Source organism: Bombina bombina, chromosome 10 (genome assembly GCF_027579735.1).
Source record: "Bombina bombina isolate aBomBom1 chromosome 10, aBomBom1.pri, whole genome shotgun sequence".
Classification (NCBI taxonomy): Eukaryota; Metazoa; Chordata; class Amphibia; order Anura; family Bombinatoridae; genus Bombina; species Bombina bombina.
Genome location: NC_069508.1, coordinates 87,165,943 through 87,189,820, shown reverse-complemented (window position 1 = coordinate 87,189,820; position 23,878 = coordinate 87,165,943). Strand labels below are relative to the sequence as shown.

Below are 23,878 nucleotides of genomic sequence, written 5' to 3'. Positions count from 1 at the left end.
GGGTTAATAGTATAATGCAGGTGTCAGCGATAGCGGGGGCGGCAGATTAGGGATTAATGAGTGTAAGGTTAGGGGTGTTTAGACTCGGGGTTCATGTTAGGGTGTTAGGTGTAGACTTAGAAAGTGTTTCCCCATAGGAAACAATGGGGCTGCGTTGGGAGCTTAACGCTGCTTTTTTGCAGGTGTTAGGTTTTTTTTCATCCCAAACTACTCCATTGTTTCCTATGGGGGAATCGTGCACAAGCACGTTTTGCCAGCTTACCGCTACCATAAGCAACGCTGGTATTGAGGGTTGCAGTGGCGGTTAATTCGGCTCAACGCTCCCTTTTTGGAGCCTAACGCAGCCCTTCAGACAACTCTAAATACCAGCGTTGTCTTAAGGGTGCGTTGTGAAAAAAAGCTGCGTTAGCTACACGGGTCTTTACTGACATAACTCTAAATCTAGCCGAATGTTTGGAACAAGCCAGTATATACTGATAGGTGCCAATTAACCATCACAAGCCATATGATGGTAATAAATCATTTTGAGGGTCCAGTTAACATATACAACTGATTACCTATAGCAAATTTGGATGCATAATTAATTAACTTCTTATGTGTCTCTGCCAACTGCTTCTTTTGTTTTCTTGAATCTTAGTTATTACAAATGATCACATAAGATTAACATGAAGAAAATGTCTTCCTGCCCTGGAAATATCATCTTTTAGTTTCATCCTTAACCCCTTCAGTAAAAAAAGTCTTGCATACATCTTTTACTTTACCTGCCTGAAGTGAAGGCTGTACTGAGAGAACTTTACACCACCATATTTGTTTGTTTCTGAGGGAGTAAATGATAAGGGGCCAAGGATCCTTTGTAAATTACATAAATTACTTTTTGTCAACCATGGTTAGTCCAGTCATAACAAACATAACAGTGGCCTTTTTGTGCTCTCCATACCTTGACCCTTACACTATACAGAGGCACATGAATTATTTTTAGCTACAATACAGCCAATTTCATAGACCTCCATATATGGATCAAGTTCACCCTCCTTGTGACTTAACAAAGTATCTGACTCCACATCTGATGGCTTGACGCAAATAAGGAGGTCCATGACACTGTTTGAAGAAGTGCATCTCCATGCATCTTCAATACAGAATCCTATTATGTATAAATAAGAGCTCACTTATCTAGCCGGCAGTAAATTTGTAACAATTGTTTTATTTGTGTATTCTAATTATTTTAATAATAATGTATTAAAGTTATTTTTTACTTAGAATCGCGGTGCATATATGTGTAATTACTGCTTAGATATAAGACAGGCATGCTTAAGAATATAAAGATTTAGGCATAGATTATGAGTGGATCACAAAACTGTGCTTTCGCGAGCTTGATATTTGCACTCCACTCAGTAATACCAGCGCATGGAAATCATGAGAACGTGTTTCCATAGGCTCTAATGGGAGCCTCGTTCTCAAAGCAGCACAGGGGGTAATTTGCTCAGAGTTGGGCAGAAATTAAAAATATATATGTATATGAATATATACATATACAGTATATATTTATGTGCATATACACATATAAACACATAAATATATATGTATTTAAGCACATACATATATATTTACAGTGGAAACACAGTCCCCATTCACCTCTAGGTAAGGACCCTTTTCAGTGCTGTTTACTTTCTAACACACTACATCCCCTCACTTTAACCCTTATAACTGCTTTGTCATATTTTTTATTTATATAAAACAACTGTCCACTTTATTTTGGGGGCAATTGGAGCACATTTTTTTAATTAACCAGAGGCAAATGCTCTCGCAAGCTTGTTGGAGCACTTTGTGCTTAGAGCAATTAACCAGACGTCAGAACGTCTGGTTAATTGCTCTAAGCACAAAGTGTTCCAACAAGCTTGCGAGAGCATTTGCCAGCTACTTGTATTGGCTGGTTATTTAACGTGCGTCCGTAAAGGGGTAAATTTGCACGTTAAAATAGCGCTCCACTTGTAATCTAGCCCTTAGCATGAGCTCTTGTTCACAAGTAAGCAGTGGGCGTTATCTACTTGTAAGAAGCGGGTGTGCTGTACTTCACTATATAAGAAAAATCTTTTAGGCCCATGGTACAGATAAATGGAATTACTTTGCCTGACAGTGGATATCAGGTGTGTTTAAATCCTAGGAGCTTTAGCATCAGCTCCATACCATGTGATCTGTGAGTCAACTGGCTAAAAGTGGACACTTCACAATATTACTACTCCAGAAGTGAGGTATACAGTACTAGCACAATTTTTCCACTTATGGCATAGCTGTGCTAGGAAACCCCTTAACAACCACATTAATCTTGTATAAGCATAAAATGCTTATAGTAAAAGTTATCACTATTTCAAAGAACTTTTTTACTGTGCATAGGCAAGCTGAGCATATTTAGATATGACCGTTGTACCAGCATTTTAAACAGTGTGTCTGCCCGATAGTGTTATGTCAGAGGTTACTTAATTGACATGAGCACACAGATATTCTGCTTGAAATGTTGGAAAGGCTCTTACTGAAATAGTGATAACTTTTACTAAAAACAATGTTGCAGACACAAGAGTTTTACACATTTTTTTCTGTTAAAAATTGAAATACGCAAATGTTTTAAAGTGATGATAAACTTTACTTGATTTAAGATCAGGTTCCGGATCTAAGAAATATTAGGACTTAATTGATCACTTCTATTAAAGATGCACTGTAACTTACATTTCAATCTAGCCAGTCTAATAGCCCATGCTCACTTCAAAACTCATATTTTGTGTGAGTTAACGGTTTTAAATGAATCCAAAGGTTGAGTTTTGAAGTGGGCAGCAGGAGCACAGGGTATTAGAATTGCACGTCTAGATTTAGCTTTAAATTTAGATTTATAGTGCTTCTTCTTTAGAAGTGATCATTAAAAGTCCCTCTATAATATTGCTTAGATTCTGGACCTAATTTTAACATGTACAGTTTATCATCACTGTAGTTTGTTTGGAATTTCCATTTAATCATAATTTGCTTACCTTTCCCATACTTTATGGTAGGTGTACTTAAAAGGTAGACCAGGATCTATCAGTAGATCTCTAAGTACTGAGTAGTAGACCATAAGAATATTCTATGATTTGCCAATATAAAAATACATGTAAAATAAATGTAAAAGATTTGTAGAATTGTATTCACACACACAAAAAAAATAATGACTCAGAATAAGATTTTAAAAAAAATGTGTGAAATATGTGTAAGCACAGATCTCATTATGCCTAGCAGGAGGAGGTGTACATCACTCTGACAAGTTTCTAAAAATCTAGATCCTATCTCACTAATGTCTTTGATAAAAAAAAAGTGGTTAATTTCAGAAATAATAATCCAGTAGGGGTCAAGTCCAGCGAGAATGCATGGGAACAAAGTTCCTGTACTATTTTTGCAAGTGGAGCTAAGTTCAACTGGGACAGAGAGCAGAAAAGCTTCATTAAACACTGCTGGTGGGAGAAGCTGGAGTATAGTCTGGTTAGATAGATAATGAGATCCTCTAATAATGGGCAGTAACACTTCCTACAATACACGGAATTCAAGCCTGTCCATGGTCCTTCTGTGTGATCACCCCACACTGTGTGGAACACATAGTGCTTACATTTCTGTGTGGCTTGCTCTGGGGTTATTTCGCTCCCCTCAGCAGAAATAGGAATATTGCAACTTAAGTTGGTGAGCCAGAGGAGGAGTCTGGAGTTGCTGTCAGACACAGACGTCTCAGCCCGCCCTGGAAAGGAAGGAGGAGGAAGTAAGGAGGGTGTGAGGAACTGATGCTAAGCTGGCTATGCATCATGCATCATGTGAGTTAAAAACAAAGTATGGACACCCTGGATCTTAACATTAAATAAGAGATGTTCATGTGTGTCTAGTTTAGTTATTTTAAAGTTGTTTTAAAAAAGTTGTGTTTCACCAAAAAAAAGAAAGAAATGTGCTCATCAAGCAGTGAAGAGTCATGTCCTTCCAGCTTCCTGCTTTCTCTATGATAGGAATTAATTTTAGTTCTTCCAGAGATAGCTGGGGTGCAAGGAAAAAAAATGTGTGCACACTAAGGAAAATAGTCCTTGCAGTTAAAGGTGAAACATCTTGTAGTAGGATAAGCCCAATTACTTTATTTTTTACACCAATATTATTTGCAGTCTGTTTATCTATGTTGGTGTCTGTATGTCTGTCAACTTATGGGCAGCAGGTCAAGTTCTCTACAGAATCCTGACCTGTGCAAGATAATTTATTTGCTGCAGATTCAACCTTACCAGTTTTATCACAAAATGCAAGGTGACCTGTTTGGCTTTCAATGTTACTGTGCCCTCATGCCTCCTGCTTCCTCTGCCAGTGTTACTTGCTTCACATTTACTTGGTATATGTGTTAATGGTAAAAGAAAATAGCACTAATATAAATACATATACATATACACTACAGGGCCCTGGACACGTCCGGCCTTGCGTTCATTAGGTTTGAGAACCACTGATCTAGCCCTCAGTTTGGTTGGGTTGCATTAAAGCTTAAGGTTACGAGAGGAAGTATGGAAACACTACTAATCCCTTGGCTACCAGAAAGGGCTACAGAGAATTAATCTGTTACATTTGAAAAAAGTTGCAAACCCTTTGAAATTACCAGGATTTCTGCATTGATTACTCAAAAAATGTGGTCTGATCTTCATCTAAGTCAGATTTACAGACAAACAAAATAACACTGAGCTAATAATACACAAACAGTTGTACTTTTACACTTTTTTTGAAGATATTAAATAATAATTCACAGTGCAGAATAGAAAAAAGTAAGTGGGGGGCGTGTCCGGCAGCGATCCTAGCTGGTCGCAATATCTGAAGCTGGAAAAGAACTACCACTAATCCGCCGATTATTAGTAGAATCAGGCATTATCTACACTACTAAAGTACATATTCTGCTGCATTATATCTCGCTGAAGAGATTTATATAAGGCATTCCTGAATACATGACTTTGCAGCACAAAGCATCATTAGGGCTGTAGGCGGCGGCCTGTTTGGAAAGCTCCTAATACCCCCCCCCCCCAGGTAACCCGGGTCATGCAGCCTTGTCATGGCTGTAATTCAGGAGGAAGTGTTTTTAGCCATACAAGCTTATATGCAGGAGTTTGAATTCCTAATTACAACTAGGCTTGATCGCCTCACATCTATTGTTGAATCTACAGCAGCACTGTGTGAACAGCCTGAAGCTAAAAGAAGAGGAGGAGCAGACGCCATTTTGATTAACCCTAGAGCACACCTAAGTATGTCTACTGAGCTGACCAGCACGGAGGGAAACTACGACACTGCTTTGAAGAGTGATTGTGGAGGGCTCTCTCCCTTGCGTCATGTTTCTGGTTGGGGGGATGCGGCCGGCCCCCCTTCTCAGGACAATCACTCTTTGACTGCTCAGGGAGCAACCTCTGGGGGATGGGGAACATGGGGGATGACTACCAGGTATGCGATCAGCAGACTGGTGCTATCTCACATGCTATAATTTTTACTGATGACAGGAGACTGTTTATGGAAGTTAACTCTCCTCTGGACATTGCTAATTCCCTGCCTGCTTTGGACAGCTCGAAGGAGAGAGGAGCGACTTTAGATAATGCTGGCGTGTGTTTTCTGTCACAGGGGAACATTTTTTATGGCCAGCAATATAACCCCTCTGAGGGTTTTGAAAGCCGTTCATGTTTCAGTGCCTCCTTTTCAGTGAACATTCGGTCTGGCATCGGATAATTGACTGACTGTGTTCTTCTGTTTGTTTATTTACTTATGTTTTATTGGTTTCCCTCTCAGTATTCTTTCCTCTAAAAGTCAGTCTTCATGTTCCTTTTTTTTTTTTCTTTTCTTTTCTTCAGGGAAACTGCTGATTTATGGTGGGTTTGCTTAAAGGTATGGGGAGTGCTGTTCTATTGTACAGTGTCTTAGTTATTTATTGCTACAACAATTAGTGAGGGGGCTAATGCTAATCTACAACTTGCAGACATCCCCTGCAGGCTCTTTGACCATCAGCTATTGTAGGCTAAGCATGTCTTTATAAACAATAAAGTAGCTGCTAAAAATAGGGCAATATTTGTTTGTCATATAAAGCTGCAGATATTCCAGTGTCAAACGTGCTGATTTTTTTTTTTTTTAGACATTTATATGAGAGAGGCAGGACCCCCTTGTTTTATGCTGCACTTTGGAGGTGTGATTTTGGAGGGCATCATGGTTGAAGACACAGCTTTTATTATTTTGAGTGTTTAATATGGACATTCTCTTTATATTTGCTTGTTAACCTAATTTTGTCTGCTTCAAATTGGTTAAGAAAGCCTTCCTCCTGAACTGTTCACCTATTATATTTATATATATTAGTGTAGCAGATATGCAGGTAGCCTATGTCATTTACTACTCTAGAACAATTGCCATCACATTGATTGTATACAAATGAGGTGTATGCAGGTCCTATAGAGGCCTGAGCCATTCAAAACCCTCAGAGTTCAAAAGAAACATTAACTGAGGTCCAAGAGTGGCCTTCACTACATAAGAGGGTAAACGGAGATTAATATAGGTAGTGTACAGGATACCTGTGTCACTCAATATTATATAATAATTTTATATTTGTTATTTAAATATGTATTATATTAAGCAACTTTAGAGCACCTATTGAGGCCCAAAAGTTACCTTTAAGTTTGAATTTGCATCTCTCACTGAGTTGTTCTAATAGTACGAGATTCTAATATATAATGAATCCCACATAATCCTAGAGGCCCATAAGGGGTCTGTGAGAGCTTAAAGTAACATATTTCCCATTGAGTCATTTCTATATGCTCTGAAATTTGATAGTGGCTTCTAAAATTAAGCTTTGGAGATCAAGCTAATTTAAAACTTTTGGTTCTATATATCTGATAATTTTGGAAGTGTGTATAATTTGAGATCCTGGGGAGGCCTATAGTAACCTAAAAGAGTACACTAAGAGATTCAATACTCCATCCTACTATTATATCCCCCAATATTTACCCCTTATCTCTATTTAGCACCTATGGTCCACGAGGGGCCACATGCTTTTTTGTAACTGGGGTGCGCTTTACGCTAACTTCTATGTATTCTAGGGGGTTGCTTGTTTACCATTAGTACTCTATGTATTGGGCCCAAAAGTGGACAAGTTAACCTTCCCCCCAATCATCGCACCTCATTTGTTTCTGACACAGGTGGTCTAAGAGTGACCACCATTTCTCACTTGGGGTGTTTCTTACTTCAATTTTGTTTTAACAAACTAGGGGGGCTCTTTACCGTATTATTAAAAAGAAAAAAGAGGTTTTTTATGGGGTTTGCACCTTTAATATTAAGTATTTGTTTATGGAAATATATGAGGCATTGCATCTTACAGTTTTTATTAGGTTAGTTCTAGTATGCCTTCACTATATAGAGGCTTGGTGTATCTTCATAAATATTGGGTAACTTTGAAGGTCCGAGGGTCGTCCAGTTTGTAATATATGTATAGATCTATATAGATATGTTGTTCTGGACTGTACGCTGACATTCTACTGTGTATGTATATTCCTATGACCTTTCTGTTTGTTTTGTCGGATGCATATTTGAACCGTGCAAACTATATGTCATGCATGTTTGTAAACCTCAATAAAAATTATATAAAAAAAAAAGTAAGTGAACGTCTATGTTAGCAACGTCTTCAAAAGCTATATGAAGTCAGGGGTTTTAATTAAAGGGCCATTATAGCTGTTACATCATGTAAGGAGATTAGATGGGAAGTGTGGTTTGCACCGGTACCTTGCCCACAAATCCCTGCACACAAAGCCTGCTTACTGACAAATCTGGTTAGTGTGAACCATGCTTTGATCGCAATACCTTTCACTGGACCTCAGAATACACATTATAGAGATGCATAAACCTGGAAAAGGTTGCAAAGCATTGCTTAGGTGATCATTAATTTACAGTAAGTAAAATTGTCTATAAAAGGATACATTAAGAAAAAGGGCCAGACTGAGAAATAAGACTGACCCTGAAATTTTGGAAGACCAGCCCAACCCCAAACTCCCCCACCCCCAAGCAGCCAAACCTGCAAACCATCGGCCTGGCACCCCCTGACCCTCAGCAAGGCCCAGCAGCCCCCCCCTCCCCAGGCCCATTAACTTTGGGCTTCCAAGAGCAGAGCAGCCTTGTATAGATGTGCTATGCTGTGCTCAATGCTTTCTCTGTCTCCTGGCTTGAAGGCTGCTTCTGCAACTCCGTCTAGGATACGGCCCTGCAGTGCCGGCGGCTCACCAGGAAAACTCCCAGCATCCCAATGGGCCAATCCAATCCAGCACTGTTCAGAAATGTTGATACTCTCTCTAAAATGAGTTTCCTGCAAAGATTACTCCAAGAGCACAACAGGCCATCGCGAAAGAGATGAGAAAGAACCCATGGGTTAACAGCAAAAACTCTACACACTGCAATCATCTTTGTTCATGTGCCCACTATCAGAAAAAACACTTAACAAGAATGGTGTTCATTGAACGACACTGAAATGAAAACCACTGTTGTCTAAACCCCCACAACAATTCTATAGAAAATATGTTGTGGACAGAAAAGGCAAAAGTTGAACTTTTTGGCTAAAATGCTATGGGGCCTATTTATCAAGCTCTGTATGGAGCTTGATGCCCCGTGTTTCTTGCAAGGCTTCAGGCTCGCCAGAAACACAAGTTATGAAGACCGCTGCTCCATAACCTGTCCTCCTGCTCTGAGGCGGCGGACAGACATCGCCGAAAATCAACCCAATCCTATACGATCGGATTGATTGACACCCCCTGCTAGCGGCCGATTGGCTGCGAATCTGCAGGGGGCGGTATTGCACCAGCAGTTCACCAGAACTGCTGGTGCAATAATAAATGCCGAGAGCTTATGCTGTCAGCATTTATCGATGTGCAGCGGACATGATCCGCAATATCGGATCATGTCTGCTCACACAGTGATAATTAGGCCTTACTGTGTGAAGGAAAAAATGCACTGCACACCAAAACATTATTCTATCTGTGAAGCATGATGACGGGAGCATCATTGCTTGGGGCTGCTTTTCTGCCTCAAGGCCTGGATGCCTTGCAATCATTGAGGGAACAATTCATTCAAAAGTGTATTAAGAGATTTTACTGTAGAATGTCAGTGCAGCAGTCCATGACCCAAAGCAAACTAAAAATGTCTGAAAAAAATAAAAAAACAGAATTTATGCTTACCTGATAAATTTCTTTCTTTTGCGCTGTACCGAGTCCATGGATTCATCCTAACTTGTGGGATATTGTCCTTCCTGACAGGAAGTAGCAAAGAGAGCACCACAGCAGAGCTGTCTATATAGCTCCCCCCTTAACTCCACCCCCCAGTCATTCGACCGAAGGCCAAGGAAGAAAAGGAGAAACTATAAGGTGCAGAGGTGACTGAAGTTTACATAAAAAATACTATCTGTCTTGAATAGACAGGGCGGGCCGTGGACTCGGTACATCGCAAAAGAAAGAAATTTATCAGGTAAGCATAAATTCTGTTTTCTTTTACAAGATGTACCGAGTCCACGGATTCATCCTAACTTGTGGGATACCAATACCAAAGCTTTAGGACACGGATGAAGGGAGGGACAAGACAGGAACCTAAACGGAAGGCACCACTGCTTGCAAAACCTTTCTCCCAAAAATAGCCTCCGAAGAAGCAAAAGTATCAAATTTGTAAAATTTCGAAAAGGTATGAAGCGAAGACCAAGTCGCAGCCTTACAAATCTGTTCAACAGAAGCATCATTTTTAAAAGCACATGTGGAAGCCACCGCTCTAGTGGAGTGAGCTAAAATTCTTTCAGGAGGCTGCTGTCCAGCAGTCTCATAAGCCAAACGGATGATGCTTTTCAGCCAAAAGGAAAGAGAGGTAGCCGTAGCCTTTTGACCTCTACGCTTTCCAGCATAGACAACAAACAAAGAAGATGATTGGCGAAAATCTTTGGTTGCCTGCAAATAAAACTTCAAGGCATGAACCACGTCCAAGTTGTGCAACAGACGGTCCTTCTTAGAAGAAGGATTAGGGCACAGAGAAGGAACAACAATTTCCTGATTGATATTCCTGTTAGAAACAACCTTAGGGAGGAACCCAGGTTTGGTACGCAAAACCACCTTATCAGCATGGAAAACAAGATAAGGCGAGTCACATTGTAATGCAGATAGTTCAGAAACTCTTCGAGCTGAAGAGATAGCAACTAGAAACAGAACTTTCCAAGATAGAAGCTTAATATCTATGGAATGCATGGATTCAAACGGAACCCCCTGAAGAACTTTAAGAACTAAATTGAGACTCCATGGCGGAGCAACAGATTTAAACACAGGCTTAATTCTAACTAAAGCCTCTAGTGGAGTGAGCTAAAATTCTTTCAGGAGGCTGCTGTCCAGCAGTCTCATAAGCCAAACGGATGATGCTTTTCAGCCAAAAGGAAAGAGAGGTAGCCGTAGGCTTTTGACCTCTATGCTTTCCAGCATAGACAACAAACAAAGAAGATGATTGGCGAAAATCTTTGGTTGACTGCAAATAAATCTTCAAGGCACGAACCACGTCCAAGTTGTGCAACAGACGCTCCTTCTTAGAAGAAGGATTAGGGCACAGAGAAGGAACAACAATTTCCTGATTGATATTCCTGTTAGAAACAACCTTAGGGAGGAACCCAGGTTTGGTACGCAAAACCACCTTATCAGCATGGAAAACAAGATACGGCAAGTCACATTGTAATGCAGATAGTTCAGAAACTCTTCGAGCTGAAGAGATAGCAACTAGAAACAGAACTTTCCAAGATAGAAGCTTAATATCTATGGAATGCATGGGTTCAAACGGAACCCCCTGAAGAACTTTAAGAACTAAATTGAGACTCCATGGCGGAGCAAGAGGTTTAAACACAGGCTTAATTCTAACTAAAGCCTGACAAAAAGCCTGAACGTCTGGGACATCTGCCAGATGCTTGTGCAACAGAATAGACAAAGCAGATATCTGTCCCTTTAAGGAACTAGCGGACAATCCTTTCTCCAATCCTTCTTGGAGAAAAGACAAAATCCTAGGAATCCTGATCTTACTCCATGAGTAGCCTTTGGATTCACACCAAAAAAGATATTTACGCCATATCTTATGATAGATCTTCCTGGTGACAGGCTTTCGAGCCTGAATCAAGGTATCTATGACCGACTCAGAGAAACCCCGCTTTGATAAAATCAAGCGTTCAATCTCCAAGCAGTCAGTTGCAGAGAAATTAGATTTGGATGCTTGAATGGACCTTGAATCAAAAGGTCCCGTCTCAGTGGCATAGTCCATGATGGCAGAGATGACATGTCCACCAGGTCTGCATACCAAGTCCTGCGTGGCCACGCAAGCGCTATCAAAATCACTGAAGCTCTCTCCTGTTTGATTCTGGCAATCAGACGCGGAAGGAAAGGGAATGGTGGAAACACATAAGCCAGGTTGAACGACCAGGGTACTGCTAGAGCATCTATCAGTACTGCCTGAGGATCCCTTGACCTGGATCCGTAACAAGGAAGTTTGGCATTCTGACGAGACACCATCAGATCCAATTCTGGTGTGCCTCATAGCTGAAACAGTTGAGCAAACACCTCCGGATGGAGCTCCCACTCCCCCGGATGAAAAGCCTGACGACTTAGAAAATCTGCCTCCCAGTTCTCCACCCCTGGGATATAGATCTCTGATAGATGGCAAGAGTGAGTCTCTGCCCATCAGATTATCCTGAAAACTTCTATCATCACCAAGGAACTCCTTGTTCCCCCCTGATGATTGATATAAGCTACAGTCGTGATGTTGTCCGAATGAAACCTGATGAATCCGGCCGAAGCCAGCTGAGGCCACGCCTGAAGAGCATTGAATATCACTTTTAATTCCAGAATATTTATTGGTAGGAGGACCTCCTCCTGAGTCCACAAACCCTGTGCTTTCAGGGAATTCCAGACTGCACCCCAGCCCAGTAGGCTGACGTCCGTCGTCACAATAACCCACGCTGGCCTGCTGAAACACATCCCCCTGGACAGGTGATCCTGTGACAACCACCAAAGAATAGAGTCTCTGGTCTCTTGATCCAGATTTATCTGAGGAGATAAATCTGCATAATCCCCATTCCACTGTTTGAGCATGCATAGTAGCAGTGATCTGAGATGCAAGCGAGCAAACGGAACTATGTCCATTGCCGCTACCATAAGTCTGATTACCTCCATACACTGAGCCACTGACGGCCGAGGAATGGAATGAAGAGCTCGGCAGGTGGTTAAAATCTTTGATTTCCTGACCTCCGTCAGAAATATTTTCATGTCCACCGAATCTATCAGAGTTCCCAGAAATGGAACTCTTGTGAGAGGAATAAGAGAACTCTTTTTCACGTTCACCTTCCACCCATGAGATCTTAGAAAAGCCAACACTAAGTCCATGTGAGACTTGGCAAGTTGGAAAGTCGATGCTTGAATTAAGATGTCGTCTAGATAAGGCGCCAATGCTATGCCCCTCGGCCTTAGGACCGCCAGAAGGGACCCTAGCACCTTTGTGAAGATTCTTGGCGCCGTGGCCAACCCGAAGGGAAGAGCCACAAACTGGTAATGCCTGTCCAGAAAGGCAAACCTGAGGAACTGGTGATGATCTTTGTGGATAGGAATGTGTAGATATGCATCCTTTAGATCCACTGTAGTCATATATTGACCCTCCTGGATCATTGGTAAAATAGTCTGAATGGTCTCCATCTTGAAGGATGGAACTCTTAGGAATTGGTTTAGGATCTTGAGATCTAGAATTGGTCTGAAGGTTCCCTCTTTTTTGGGAACCACAAACAGATTGGAGTAGAAACCTTGCCCCTATTCTGTTTTCGGAACTGGGCAGATCACTCCCATGGTAAAAAGGTCTTCTACACAGCGTAAGAATGCCTCTCTTTTTGTCTGGTTTACAGACAATTGAGAAAGATGGAACCTCCCCCTTGGAGTAGAATCTTTGAAATCTAGGAGTTACCCCTGGGTTACAATTTCTACGGCCCAGGAGTCCTGAATGTCTCTTGCCCAGGCCTGAGGAAAGAGAGAAAGTCTGCCCCCTACTTTATCCGGTCCCGGATCGGGGGCTACCCCTTCATGCTGTCTTAGTGGCAGCAGCAGGCTTTTTGGCCTGTTTACCCTTGTTCCAAGCCTGGTTAGGTCTCCAGGTTGGCTTGGATTGAGCAAAGTTCCCCTCTTGCTTTGCAGCAGGGAAAGAGGAAGCGGGACCACCCTTGAAGTTTCGAAAGGAACGAAAATTATTTTGTTTGGTCCTTGGATTATTTGACTTATCTTGAGGGAGGGCATGACCCTTCCCTCCAGTGATGTCTGAAATGATCTCTTTCAGTGCAGGCCCGAATAGGGTCTTACCTTTGAAAGTGATGGTCAAAAGCTTAGATTTAGATGACACATCAGCTGACCAGGACTTAAGCCATAACGCTCTTCGCGCTAAAATGGCAAAACCTGAATCTTTGCCGCTAACATAGCAAGATGAAGAGCGGCGTCTGTAATAAAAGAATTAGCCATCTTAAGGGCCTTAATTCTGTCCAAAATATCATCTAGTGGGGTCTCCATCTGAAGAGCCTCTTCTAGAGCCTCAAACCAAAAAGCAGCTGCAGTGGTTACTGGAACAATGCATGCTATAGGTTGAAGAAGAAAACCCTGATGAACAAAAATTTTCTTTAGGAGACCCTCTAACTTTTTATCCATAGGATCAATGAAAGCACAACTGTCTTCAATAGGTATAGTTGTATGCTTAGCCAGAGTAGAAATAGATCCCTCCACCTTAGGGACCGTCTGCCATGAGTCCTTTATGGTGTCAGAAATGGGGAACATTTTCTTAAAAGCAGGAGGGGGAGCGAACGGAATACCTGGTCTATCCCAATCCTTAGTAACAATGTCCGAAATCCTCTTAGGGACCAGAAAAACATCAGTGTAAACAGGAACCTCTAAATATTTGTCCATTTTACACAATTTCTCTGGAACGACAATAGGGTCACAATCATCCAGAGTAGCTAAAACCTCCCTGAGCAATAAACAGAGTAGCTCTAGCTTAAATTTAAATGCCGTCATATCTGAATCTGTCTGAGGGAACATCTTTCCTGAATCAGAAATCTCTCCCTCAGACAGCAAATCCCTTATCCCTACTTCAGAACATTGTGAGGGAATATCGGATACGGCCACTAAAGCGTCAGAAGGCTCAGCATTTGTTCTTAACCCATAGCTACTGCGCTTCCCTTGCAACCCTGGCAGTTTAGATAAAACCTCTGTGAGGGTAGTATTCATAACTGAAGCCATATCTTGCAAGGTGAAAGAATTAGACGCACTAGAAGTACTTGGCATCGCTTGTGCGGGCGTAACTGGTTGTGACACTTGGGGAGAACTAGATGGCGAAACTTGATTTCCTTCTGTCTGAGAATCATTTAATGCCAAATTCTTATAAGTCAAAATATGCTGTTTTCAATTTATTGACATATCAGTACAATTGGGACACATTCTTAGAGGGGGTTCCACAATGGCTTATAAACAAATTGAACAATGAGTTTCCTCAGTGTCAGACATGTTTAACAGGCTAGTAATGAAGCAAGCAAGCTTGGAAAACACTTTATTTAATGAAAAAAACACAATTTGCAAAAATGGTACTGTACCTTTAAGAGAAAAAAAGGCATACACAAACTGCAAAACAGGTTAAAATTGCTTCAGAAATTCCGAAATTTTAACAGTGTACCCACTAAGCTTTAGAAGGATTGCACCACAAGTAAAAAAGCAATAGACCCCCAAATGAAAAAAACGGATTGATAATTGTCTAAAACCGGTAAAAAAACCCTAAAGCACCTTGCCACAGCTCTTCTGTGGACCTACCTGCCCTTAGGAAGCGATAATATGGGGTTTAAAGCTTCAATTAGTCCCTCAGAAGACTATCAGGACCTCAGGAGAAGTTGCTTGCTGCTTGTAAATGTAGGCCCCACCTCACTCGATGTTGCTGGGGCCTACACAAAACTAGCAAACCCTGCCTGAAAGCCATGTGGGTTATAAACAACCCCAAAGAACCCTCAAGCAAATGTCCCAGAAAACGGAAAACGTTACTCCCAGACACAAAAACGTTTGTCCCAAATTCACATAACAAACTGAGTGCCCACAAAAAAATTAACCCTTTATGCAAGCTAGTAAAAACCTCTGATAACACTAGGATTACTGCTTACCCTCAGCCTTTCTGAGTTAACACAGTCTCTGCAGAAAATATGACTGAACATACCTCATTGCTGTATAGCAAGAAACCGTTCCTCACACTGAAGTTTTACTGTACTCCTCAGCTTCTGTGGGAACAGCAGTGGACCTTAGTTACAAATGCTAAGATCATCATCCTCCAGGCAGAAATCTTCATCTATGTCCTGCCTGAGAGTAAATAGTACAACACCGGTACCATTTAAAAATAACAAACACTTGATTGAAGATAAAATAAAACTAACAGTTTAACACCTCTTCTCTTTACCCTTCCTGCTTAGAGCCAGCAAAGAGAATGACTGGGGGGCGAAGTTAAGGGGGGAGCTATATAGACAGCTCTGCTGTGGTGCTCTCTTTGCTACTTCCTGTCAGGAAAGACAATATCCCACAAGTTAGGATGAATCCGTGGACTCGGTACATCTTGCAAAAGAAATAATGACCAAGTCAGAGTCCTGCCTTAAACAGTGACTGACACAAATTTATCTCTAAGAACTATTATGTTACAATGTTGAATGTAAATGGATTTTAAAGGAATTTAATTTTCTGTGACTGTCCTACTCAAAGTTTTACATTAGGACTCAACAAAACTGTTTGCCAAAAAAGAAACTAGTAAACAGGTAAAAATTATTTTTTGTTGTTCCTTTGTCATATATTTGCAAAACAAATGAACAAGTTTGAACTAATTCATTAGGTCACTTATTTCCCCTGAGTATTAAAGGGAAAGTCTACACCTGAATTGTTATTGTTTAAAAAGATAGATAATCCCTTTATTACCCATTTCCCAGTTTTGCAAAATCAACACGGTTATATTAATACACTTTTTACCTCTATGATTACCTTGTTTCTAAGCCTCTGCAGACTGCTCCCTTATTTTAGTTATTTTGACAGACTTGCATTTTAGACAATAAGTACTGACACCTAGGTAACTCTATTGACGTGAGCACAATGTTATCTATAGGGCACACTTTAACTAATGGCCTCTAGTTGTGAAAAAATAAAAAAAATGTATTCAGATAAGAGGTGGCCTTCAAAGGCTAAGAAATTAGCATATGAGCCTAACTTGGTTTAGCTTTCTACTAAGAATACCAAGAGAACAAAGACAAATTGATAATAAAAGTAAATTGGAAAGTTGTTTAAAATTACATGCCCTATCTGAATCATGAAAGTTTATTTTAGTCTAGACTGTCCCTTTAAATTTAATATCTAAATGGATTAATGAAAGAGTGAATGCATTTCAGACAAAATTAGTTCAAATAGTTTTACTGTAAACTTACCGCCGATCCTACGCCCGCATCTCCTTCAGAATTTAGCATATCGATAATGATGTGCCTCGCGAGCTGGACGCCAAAGGGGGCACACAACAATTAAAGGAAACCATATTCGTCATCGATCTGCTCAATACTGAAGGAGATGCGGGTGGAAGATCGGCGGTGTTTACAGTAACAAAAAAGGTCAGTATTTAAAAAAAAAAAAAAAAGCGTAATTGTAAAGTTTAATGACTTAAAGTGCTGATGATTTTAAGAGTATTTTTAAATACTTGGCTTTAAGTCATTCAACTTTACAATCACTTTAATAAAGTTGATGTGCCCTGCATATATCATCTCCATCAGCACTTCAAGCTGAAAAGTGCATAGAGCTGCTGCCTCTGCCTCCTCTTATTTTTTTTTAAGACATTCAAATCCATTAACATAGTTCAAATAATCTCTTCAAAATAATAGGAAAATCTGGTTTACCACATGAAAGACAATGAGAATCAAACGGTATACGGCAAAAGATAATGGAAACAGTTTCTAATATACTGCAGCAGTTTTGCGAGAATAGAATATTACTAAATTGACACCCACTTCTATCTCTATGCACTAGACCTATCCCCTTCCATATCATTAACTGTCTTTCTAATATTTTATCTTGGATATCCTCTCATATCCTTAAGCCCAATCTCTCCAAAACTGAGCTCCTTATTTTACCCCTTTATTCAAAATCTCTACCCCCCAAATTTCTATAATTGTTGATAGCAACTTCATTACCCCATGCCTGGTGTCTTTCTTTCATATCCAGTCTTTAGTCAATTCTTGCCATTTCAACTTTAAAAACATCTCCAAAATTTGCCACTTCCGCACACATCCTTTCTGGTCTCCCTTGTTGCCGTCTACCTCCTTTATAATCCATAATAAATGCCTCTGCCAGCCTGATCTTCCTTACATGTCACTTCAACTGCTGCACCTCTCTGTGTCACAAGCTTCCTCTAGCCTCGAGAATTAAACACAAAATCCTGACATTTATAACACTGCTCCCCCCATATCACAGACCTTGGCCTCTAGTTATCAAGCCGTCAACCTCAAATACGCTGGAATTCCGCAGCGTATTTGTGGCGAGGCTGATTCGCCTTAGTTATCAAGCCCTGCTGCCCGGCAAAAGTAGAATATAGTGACGTAAGCTTCGATCCGCCGGACTCAGTCCGACACAGATCGATTCTTACGTCACTCCAGATGTTCCGCACACAAGTTCGGCACAATCTGACTACTTTTGCTAGTTATCAAAAAACTAGCAGGTACGCTCGGCACTTTTCCGGCCCAGCGTACCTGGTTTTTCAAACCGCCGCCCTGGAGGCGGCGGATCCCATAGGAATCAATGGGAGTCTGACCATAGTGAAAGCTCATGTTCGCTGCTGCCTGACATCCCATTGATTCCTATGGGAGCTGTCTGTACCTAACACCCTAACATGTACCCCGAGTCTAAACACCCCTAATCTGCCCCCCCCTACACCGCCGCAACTAAATAAATGTATTACCCCCTAAACCGCTGATCCCGGAGCCCACCGCCACTCTAATAAACTGATTAACCCCTAAACCGCCACTCCCGGACCCCGCCGCAACCTACATTATACATATTAACCCCTAATCTGCCGCCCCCTACACTGCCGCAACTAAATAAAGTTATTCCCCCCTAAACCGCCGTTCCCGGACCCCGCCGCAACTATAATAAATATGTTAACCCCTAAACCGCCACTCCCGGACCCCGCCGCCACCTACATAATACCTATTGACCCCTAATCTGCCGCCCCCTACACCGCTGCCACTATAATAAATTTATTAACCCCTATCCTGCCCCCCCTACACCGCCGCCACCTATAATACATTTATTAACCCCTATCCTGCCCCCCTACACCGCCGCCACTATAATAAAATTATTAACCACTAAACCTAAGTCTAACCCTAACACCCCCTAACTTAAATATTAATTAAATACATCTAAATATTATAACTCTTATTAACTAAATTAATCCTATTTAAAACTAAATACTTACCTTTAAAATAAACCCTAATATAGCTACATTATAAATAATAATTATATTGTAGCTATCTTAGGATTTATTTTTATTTTACAGGCAGTTATTAAACAGGTAATTTTGTATTTCTTCTAGCTAGGTAGTTATTAAATAGTTAATAACTATTTAATAACTATTCTAACTAGCTAAAATAAATACAAAGTTACCTGTAAAATAAATATAAATCCTAAAATAGCTACAATGTAATATTAATTACATTGTAGCTATCTTAGGGTTTATTTTACAGGTAAGTATTTAGTTTTAAATAGGAATAATTTATTTAATGATAGTGTAGTGTTAGGTGTAATTGTAACTTAGATTAGTTTTTATTTTACAGGTAAATTTGTCTTTATTTTAACTAGGTAGCTATTAAATAGTTAATAACTATTTAATAGCTATTGTACCTAGTTAAAATAAATTGAAATTTGCCTGTAAAATAAAAATAAATCCTAAGATAGCTACAATATAATTATTATTTATATTGTAGCTATATTAGGGTTTATTTTAAAGGTAAGTATTTAGTTTTAAATAGGATTAATTTAGTTAATAAGAGTTATAATATTTAGATGTATTTAATTAATATTTAAGTTAGGGGGGTGGTAGGGTTAGACTTAGGTTTAGGGGTTAATAATTTTATTATAGTGGCGGCGGTGTAGGGGGGGCAGGATAGGGGTTAATAAATTTATTATAGGTTGCGGCGGTATAGGGGGGCAGGATAGGGGTTAATAAATTTATTATAGGTGGCGACGGTGTAGGGGGGCAGATTAGGGGTTAATAAATTTAATATAGGCGGCGGCGGGGTCCAACAGCGGCAGGATAGGGGTTAATAAATGTATTATAGGTGGTGGCGGTATAGGGGGGGCAGGATAGGGGTTACTAGGTATAATGTAGGTGGCGGTGGGCTCCGGGAGCGGCCGTTTAGGGGTTAATACATTCATTATAGTTGCGGCGGGGTCTAGGAGCAGCGGTTTAGGGGTTAATAACTTTATTTAGTTGCGGGGGGCTCCAGGGGCGCCGGTATAGGGGGTAGAACAGTGTAGTTTAGTGTGGGTGCTTAGTGACAGGCTAGCAATAAAGCTGGGAAAAAGCCGAAGAGCAGCGAGATTGGATGAGTGATAACTATCACAGTCCGCTGCTCATCGCCCCGTACTTGGTGCGCGGCTTTTTGACAGCTTTATTGATAACTTTGGTGAGATTATTCAGGTCTGCGGCGGCGATGGTAGGCGAGCTTAGGCGGGCGTATTGGGGCCGGCGATGGCAGGTAAGTAGACACGTTGATAACTAGAGGCCCTTGTCTCCAGATACTCTCCCTCCTGTCCCCTTCACTCTGCTCATGACCTCCTTATCTCTTGATACCTCCTCACAGTCCTGTCTACAATACCTCTCCAGAATGGCCCCTATTTTGTTGAAGTCTCTGCCTCGCTCCACATAACTCTTCCCTACTTTTCAAAGTTTCAAGTGTTCCTTAAATACTTTACTGTTCAGGGATGCATACAGTACATGCTAGAAGGGCCCTCTACTCATTTGTCATTTGTCTGAAGACTCGCCAGAAACAGGGGCCATCAAGCTCCGTACGGAGCTTGTTAAATAGAGCCCTTAATCTCCTACAATGGATACGTTTTGTTCACTGTAAGAGCAATATAATTCTGGAACTCATTACCAAAGGAGATAGTGGATGCCAATACCTTAGATACATTTAAAAATGGTTTCTAAACATTTCTGGCTAGAAACAGGATTCAGGGATATGATTGCTTGTTTTTAATGGTATTCATTTACGCAAACCTGAATCTTTTTTGTAAGATTATTAGATTTGTATAGGTTGAACTTGATGGACTTTGGTATTTTTTTCAACCTCATCTATTATGTTACTATGTTACACAGTTGACCTGTATGCTCCAAACATTACCAGGCTAACCCTTAAGCTCTCCTTGTGCAGCAGGTCAGTTTTCCTTAACATGTCTTTTATTGCTTTAGGTGGTCTTGTTGTTATATGAAGCTGCTACATCCAATAACACCTGCCTTGCTGTCATAGGAAAGTTGCAGATGCTCTCCTCTAATGTTGCAGGCTTATTTAGTGCTACATTAAAGGAAACTGAACCGAGACCTAGAGACTACAGATCAAATCCAGATAGCTACGCAGCCTGCAGTTTTACATGGAATTTTGTTTAACGTTAAAAATACATAGCAATATTTACAACCTCATACTAGTCATTGGCATCCCTTTATTATTAAAGGTAAGCTTATTATCTAATTTTGGAAAGTAAAATACATCAGTTTGCTTCAAATTCTTTCTAATGAGCAAAAATATTTTAAATATATTTTCCTAAATTCGATGGTATCACAAAGCCAAACGCATTGCAAACAACTGATCTGAAATGAAAGGAACATTATAGTGAAAAAAATTGTTAGAACATGTAATTTTAACACTAGCAACCCTGCAATTCTATGCGTTTAACCCTCCCCTGGCAAATGGGTTAAATACATAGTTAATGTACCGACCAGGAGCCACTGAGAACTGCTAATCCTGAGCAGAAACTGCCACTGATCCAATCAGCAACTAGCACTGCTGATTGGGTTAGCAGCATGGTCGGCTCTAGACCAGCAGTTTTCTGCAGCTCGTGAGTGGTAAGTTAACTATGTATTTAACACATTTGTGGAGATTAAACACAAAGCATTACAGGGCCACTAGCATTAAAATTACATACTTAAAGGGACAGTCTATACCAGAATTTTTATTGTTTTAAAAGATAGATAATCCCTTTATTACCCATTCCCCAGCTTTGTATAACCAACACAGTTATATTAATATACTTTTAACCTTTGTGATTATCTTGTATCTAAGCCTCTGCAAACTGCCCCTTTATTTCAGTTCTTTTGACAGACTTGCAGTTTAGCCAATCAGTGCCTGCTCCCAGATAACTTCACGTGCACGAGCACAGTGTTATCTATATGAAACACATGAACTAACACCCTCTAGTGGTGAAAAACTGTTAAAATGCATTCTGAAAAGAGGTGGCCTTCAAGGTCTAAGAAATTAGCATATGAACCTCCTAGGTTAAGCTTTCAACTAAGAATAACAAGAGAACAAAGCAAAATTGGTGATAAAAGTAAATTAGAAAATTGTTTAAAATTACATGCCCTATCTGAATCATGAAAGTTTATTTTTTACAGAATGTAATCCCCCCCCCCCCATAATGTCCCTTTAATGTCACTTTAATGTCATAAACATTTAAACAATTGTTATATTTCATTTAAAGCAAAATTATATTTAAATAACAAGTCCTTAGTTTTGATGCTAAGTTAGAAAAATGGGCAGAACAATATCAATCTTATAGTTTGCTGGTTAACAAGCGAATAAATTAATTTCTTCTTTTAATAAAGCCAGTGTAATCATGTAAAGATGGTTGAGGTCCATTAAGTAAAGAATACTAGAAATGTTTTAAGAGATAAATACATTATATCCATATAAAGGGTTCTGTGTTAGATTTTACAATCAGATAAAAAAATTCTCAGCTAATTTATTTTTTTATGTGTAACTTGTTAGTTTTGATTTATGTAATTCATGCAGTCATATATTTTCTCTTAGGTTTCAAAGCCCAGATAACAGTTTCAGTTACACTAAGTTCAAAGATTTAAGCTCTAACTCCATTGTTTGTAGTTTAACCACAGAAATTATTATATTTTTATGTAACCGGAAAATATAATGTAAGTTCTATACTGATATGAGTAAAACTTCTGATTTTAATTGCCTAACAATGCAATATGGTGTATATAAAAAGTAGACAGACAGATATAGATAGATAGATAGATAGATAGATAGATAGATAGATAGATAGATAGATAGATAGATAGACAGACAGACAGACATATAGATAGATTGATAGATGATAGATAGACAGACAGACATATAGATAGATTGATAGATAGACAGACAGACAGGATTGATAGATGATAGATAGATATGTAGATGATAGATAGATAGCTCACGTGTGTGTGTGGTGTTTTTAATGGGGTTTCAAATCATGTCCCCCAATATTTGCAAACAGTTCAGAATTTAGCAGTATCAATATGAATATTTCACAAGAAATTATCCTCTAATGCTGACCTCCAGGTCTGAAGTTACAAGTACCTAATATAGCATCTTTTCCGGGAGCCATTATATAATATTTGTGTGCATTTGAAAAGCCAGAGGGTTTCATAATTCTTCTTCATTAAAGTCTATGGAGATATTTTGATATATATTTTAGGATAAATACTTCATCTTCTGATACTAGTAACAATGATCAAATACATTTTTATCACAAGGGGCAAAATTCTGAAATTTATACAGCAACAGAAGAAACTAAGCCCCATAAAAGTGCATATATCTACAAATAGCTTCCGCAACTCGTGATTATATTTCCAAATCTTAAATTATATATTATATAGACGCGGGTTAATCACTTTACCATACCACTGAGACCAATGTATCTGTACCTTGCTTTTTGTATTTAGTATATTTGTTAAAATGCTAATAAAAAGATTTTAAAATAAAACCTGATCACACATTTATTTTAGGATAAAATAACAAATATTAACTATAAGTTTAGTTTAGCAGTGGACTAATTTTTAGTGTAGAAGTCTAATAAAAGTAGAGAAAATATTCCTTAGTTAATATTAATTAATTGAAAAAAAAAATTCTGGACTGTACCAATTAAAAAAAAATCAAATTAGCAATTACAATTGCCTGTTACCTCTTTGAATTGATCCAGCTCCTTTTGCAACTCAATAATCTTATAAGTTCCTAGTCCAACACCAGCAAGAGCCAATAGAACAAGAAGGAAAATGATCAGCAAGTAAGTGCAGGTACCATCCTTGTGTCTTTTATTCCTGAAGTCTGGGAAAGGAGGTTGTGGAAACATGTTGGGCCGGTTGGGTACTGGTGGAGCCATATGTTGATCCATCCAAAAAATTTGAGGAGTGTAGTTCAAGTTCTGCTGCATTGTTGTCATCCTGTACATTAAACTAAAGTTGACTGCTTAATCACTTCTATTTTGTATATCTGCTGCAGATAAGTGAGGTTTTCCTCTGATGTTTATTTATAGGTTTTGTTCTGCATTCCACCTCTCTCACCTCCTCTCTGTTCCACTCCCCCTCCTTCATCTTTTAGTTTCTAAACTTTAATTTGGTAAAGGCTGCAACATCCTTTATTTGGTCAGCTCAAATAAAATATTTAACTATGTAGTGTTAAGGTGTTACTTTGCTTGTTGTAAAACAAACAAATGTATATTCTATACAATACAATGTACAAAACTGAAAGATTTTTAAC

At 39.6% G+C, this 23,878-nt stretch overlaps 1 protein-coding gene across 1 annotated transcript in view; it reads right to left on the bottom strand.

The window, feature by feature from the left end:
• FASLG (Fas ligand) overlaps nt 1-23,552 on the bottom strand; it is a 38,532-nt gene extending 14,980 nt beyond the window's left edge. The window contains exon 1 of the mRNA XM_053693771.1: nt 23,304-23,552. Coding sequence (XP_053549746.1) covers nt 23,304-23,552 — 249 coding nt within the window. The remainder of the gene's footprint in view (nt 1-23,303) is intronic.
• Nucleotides 23,553-23,878: the final 326 nt, after the last annotated feature.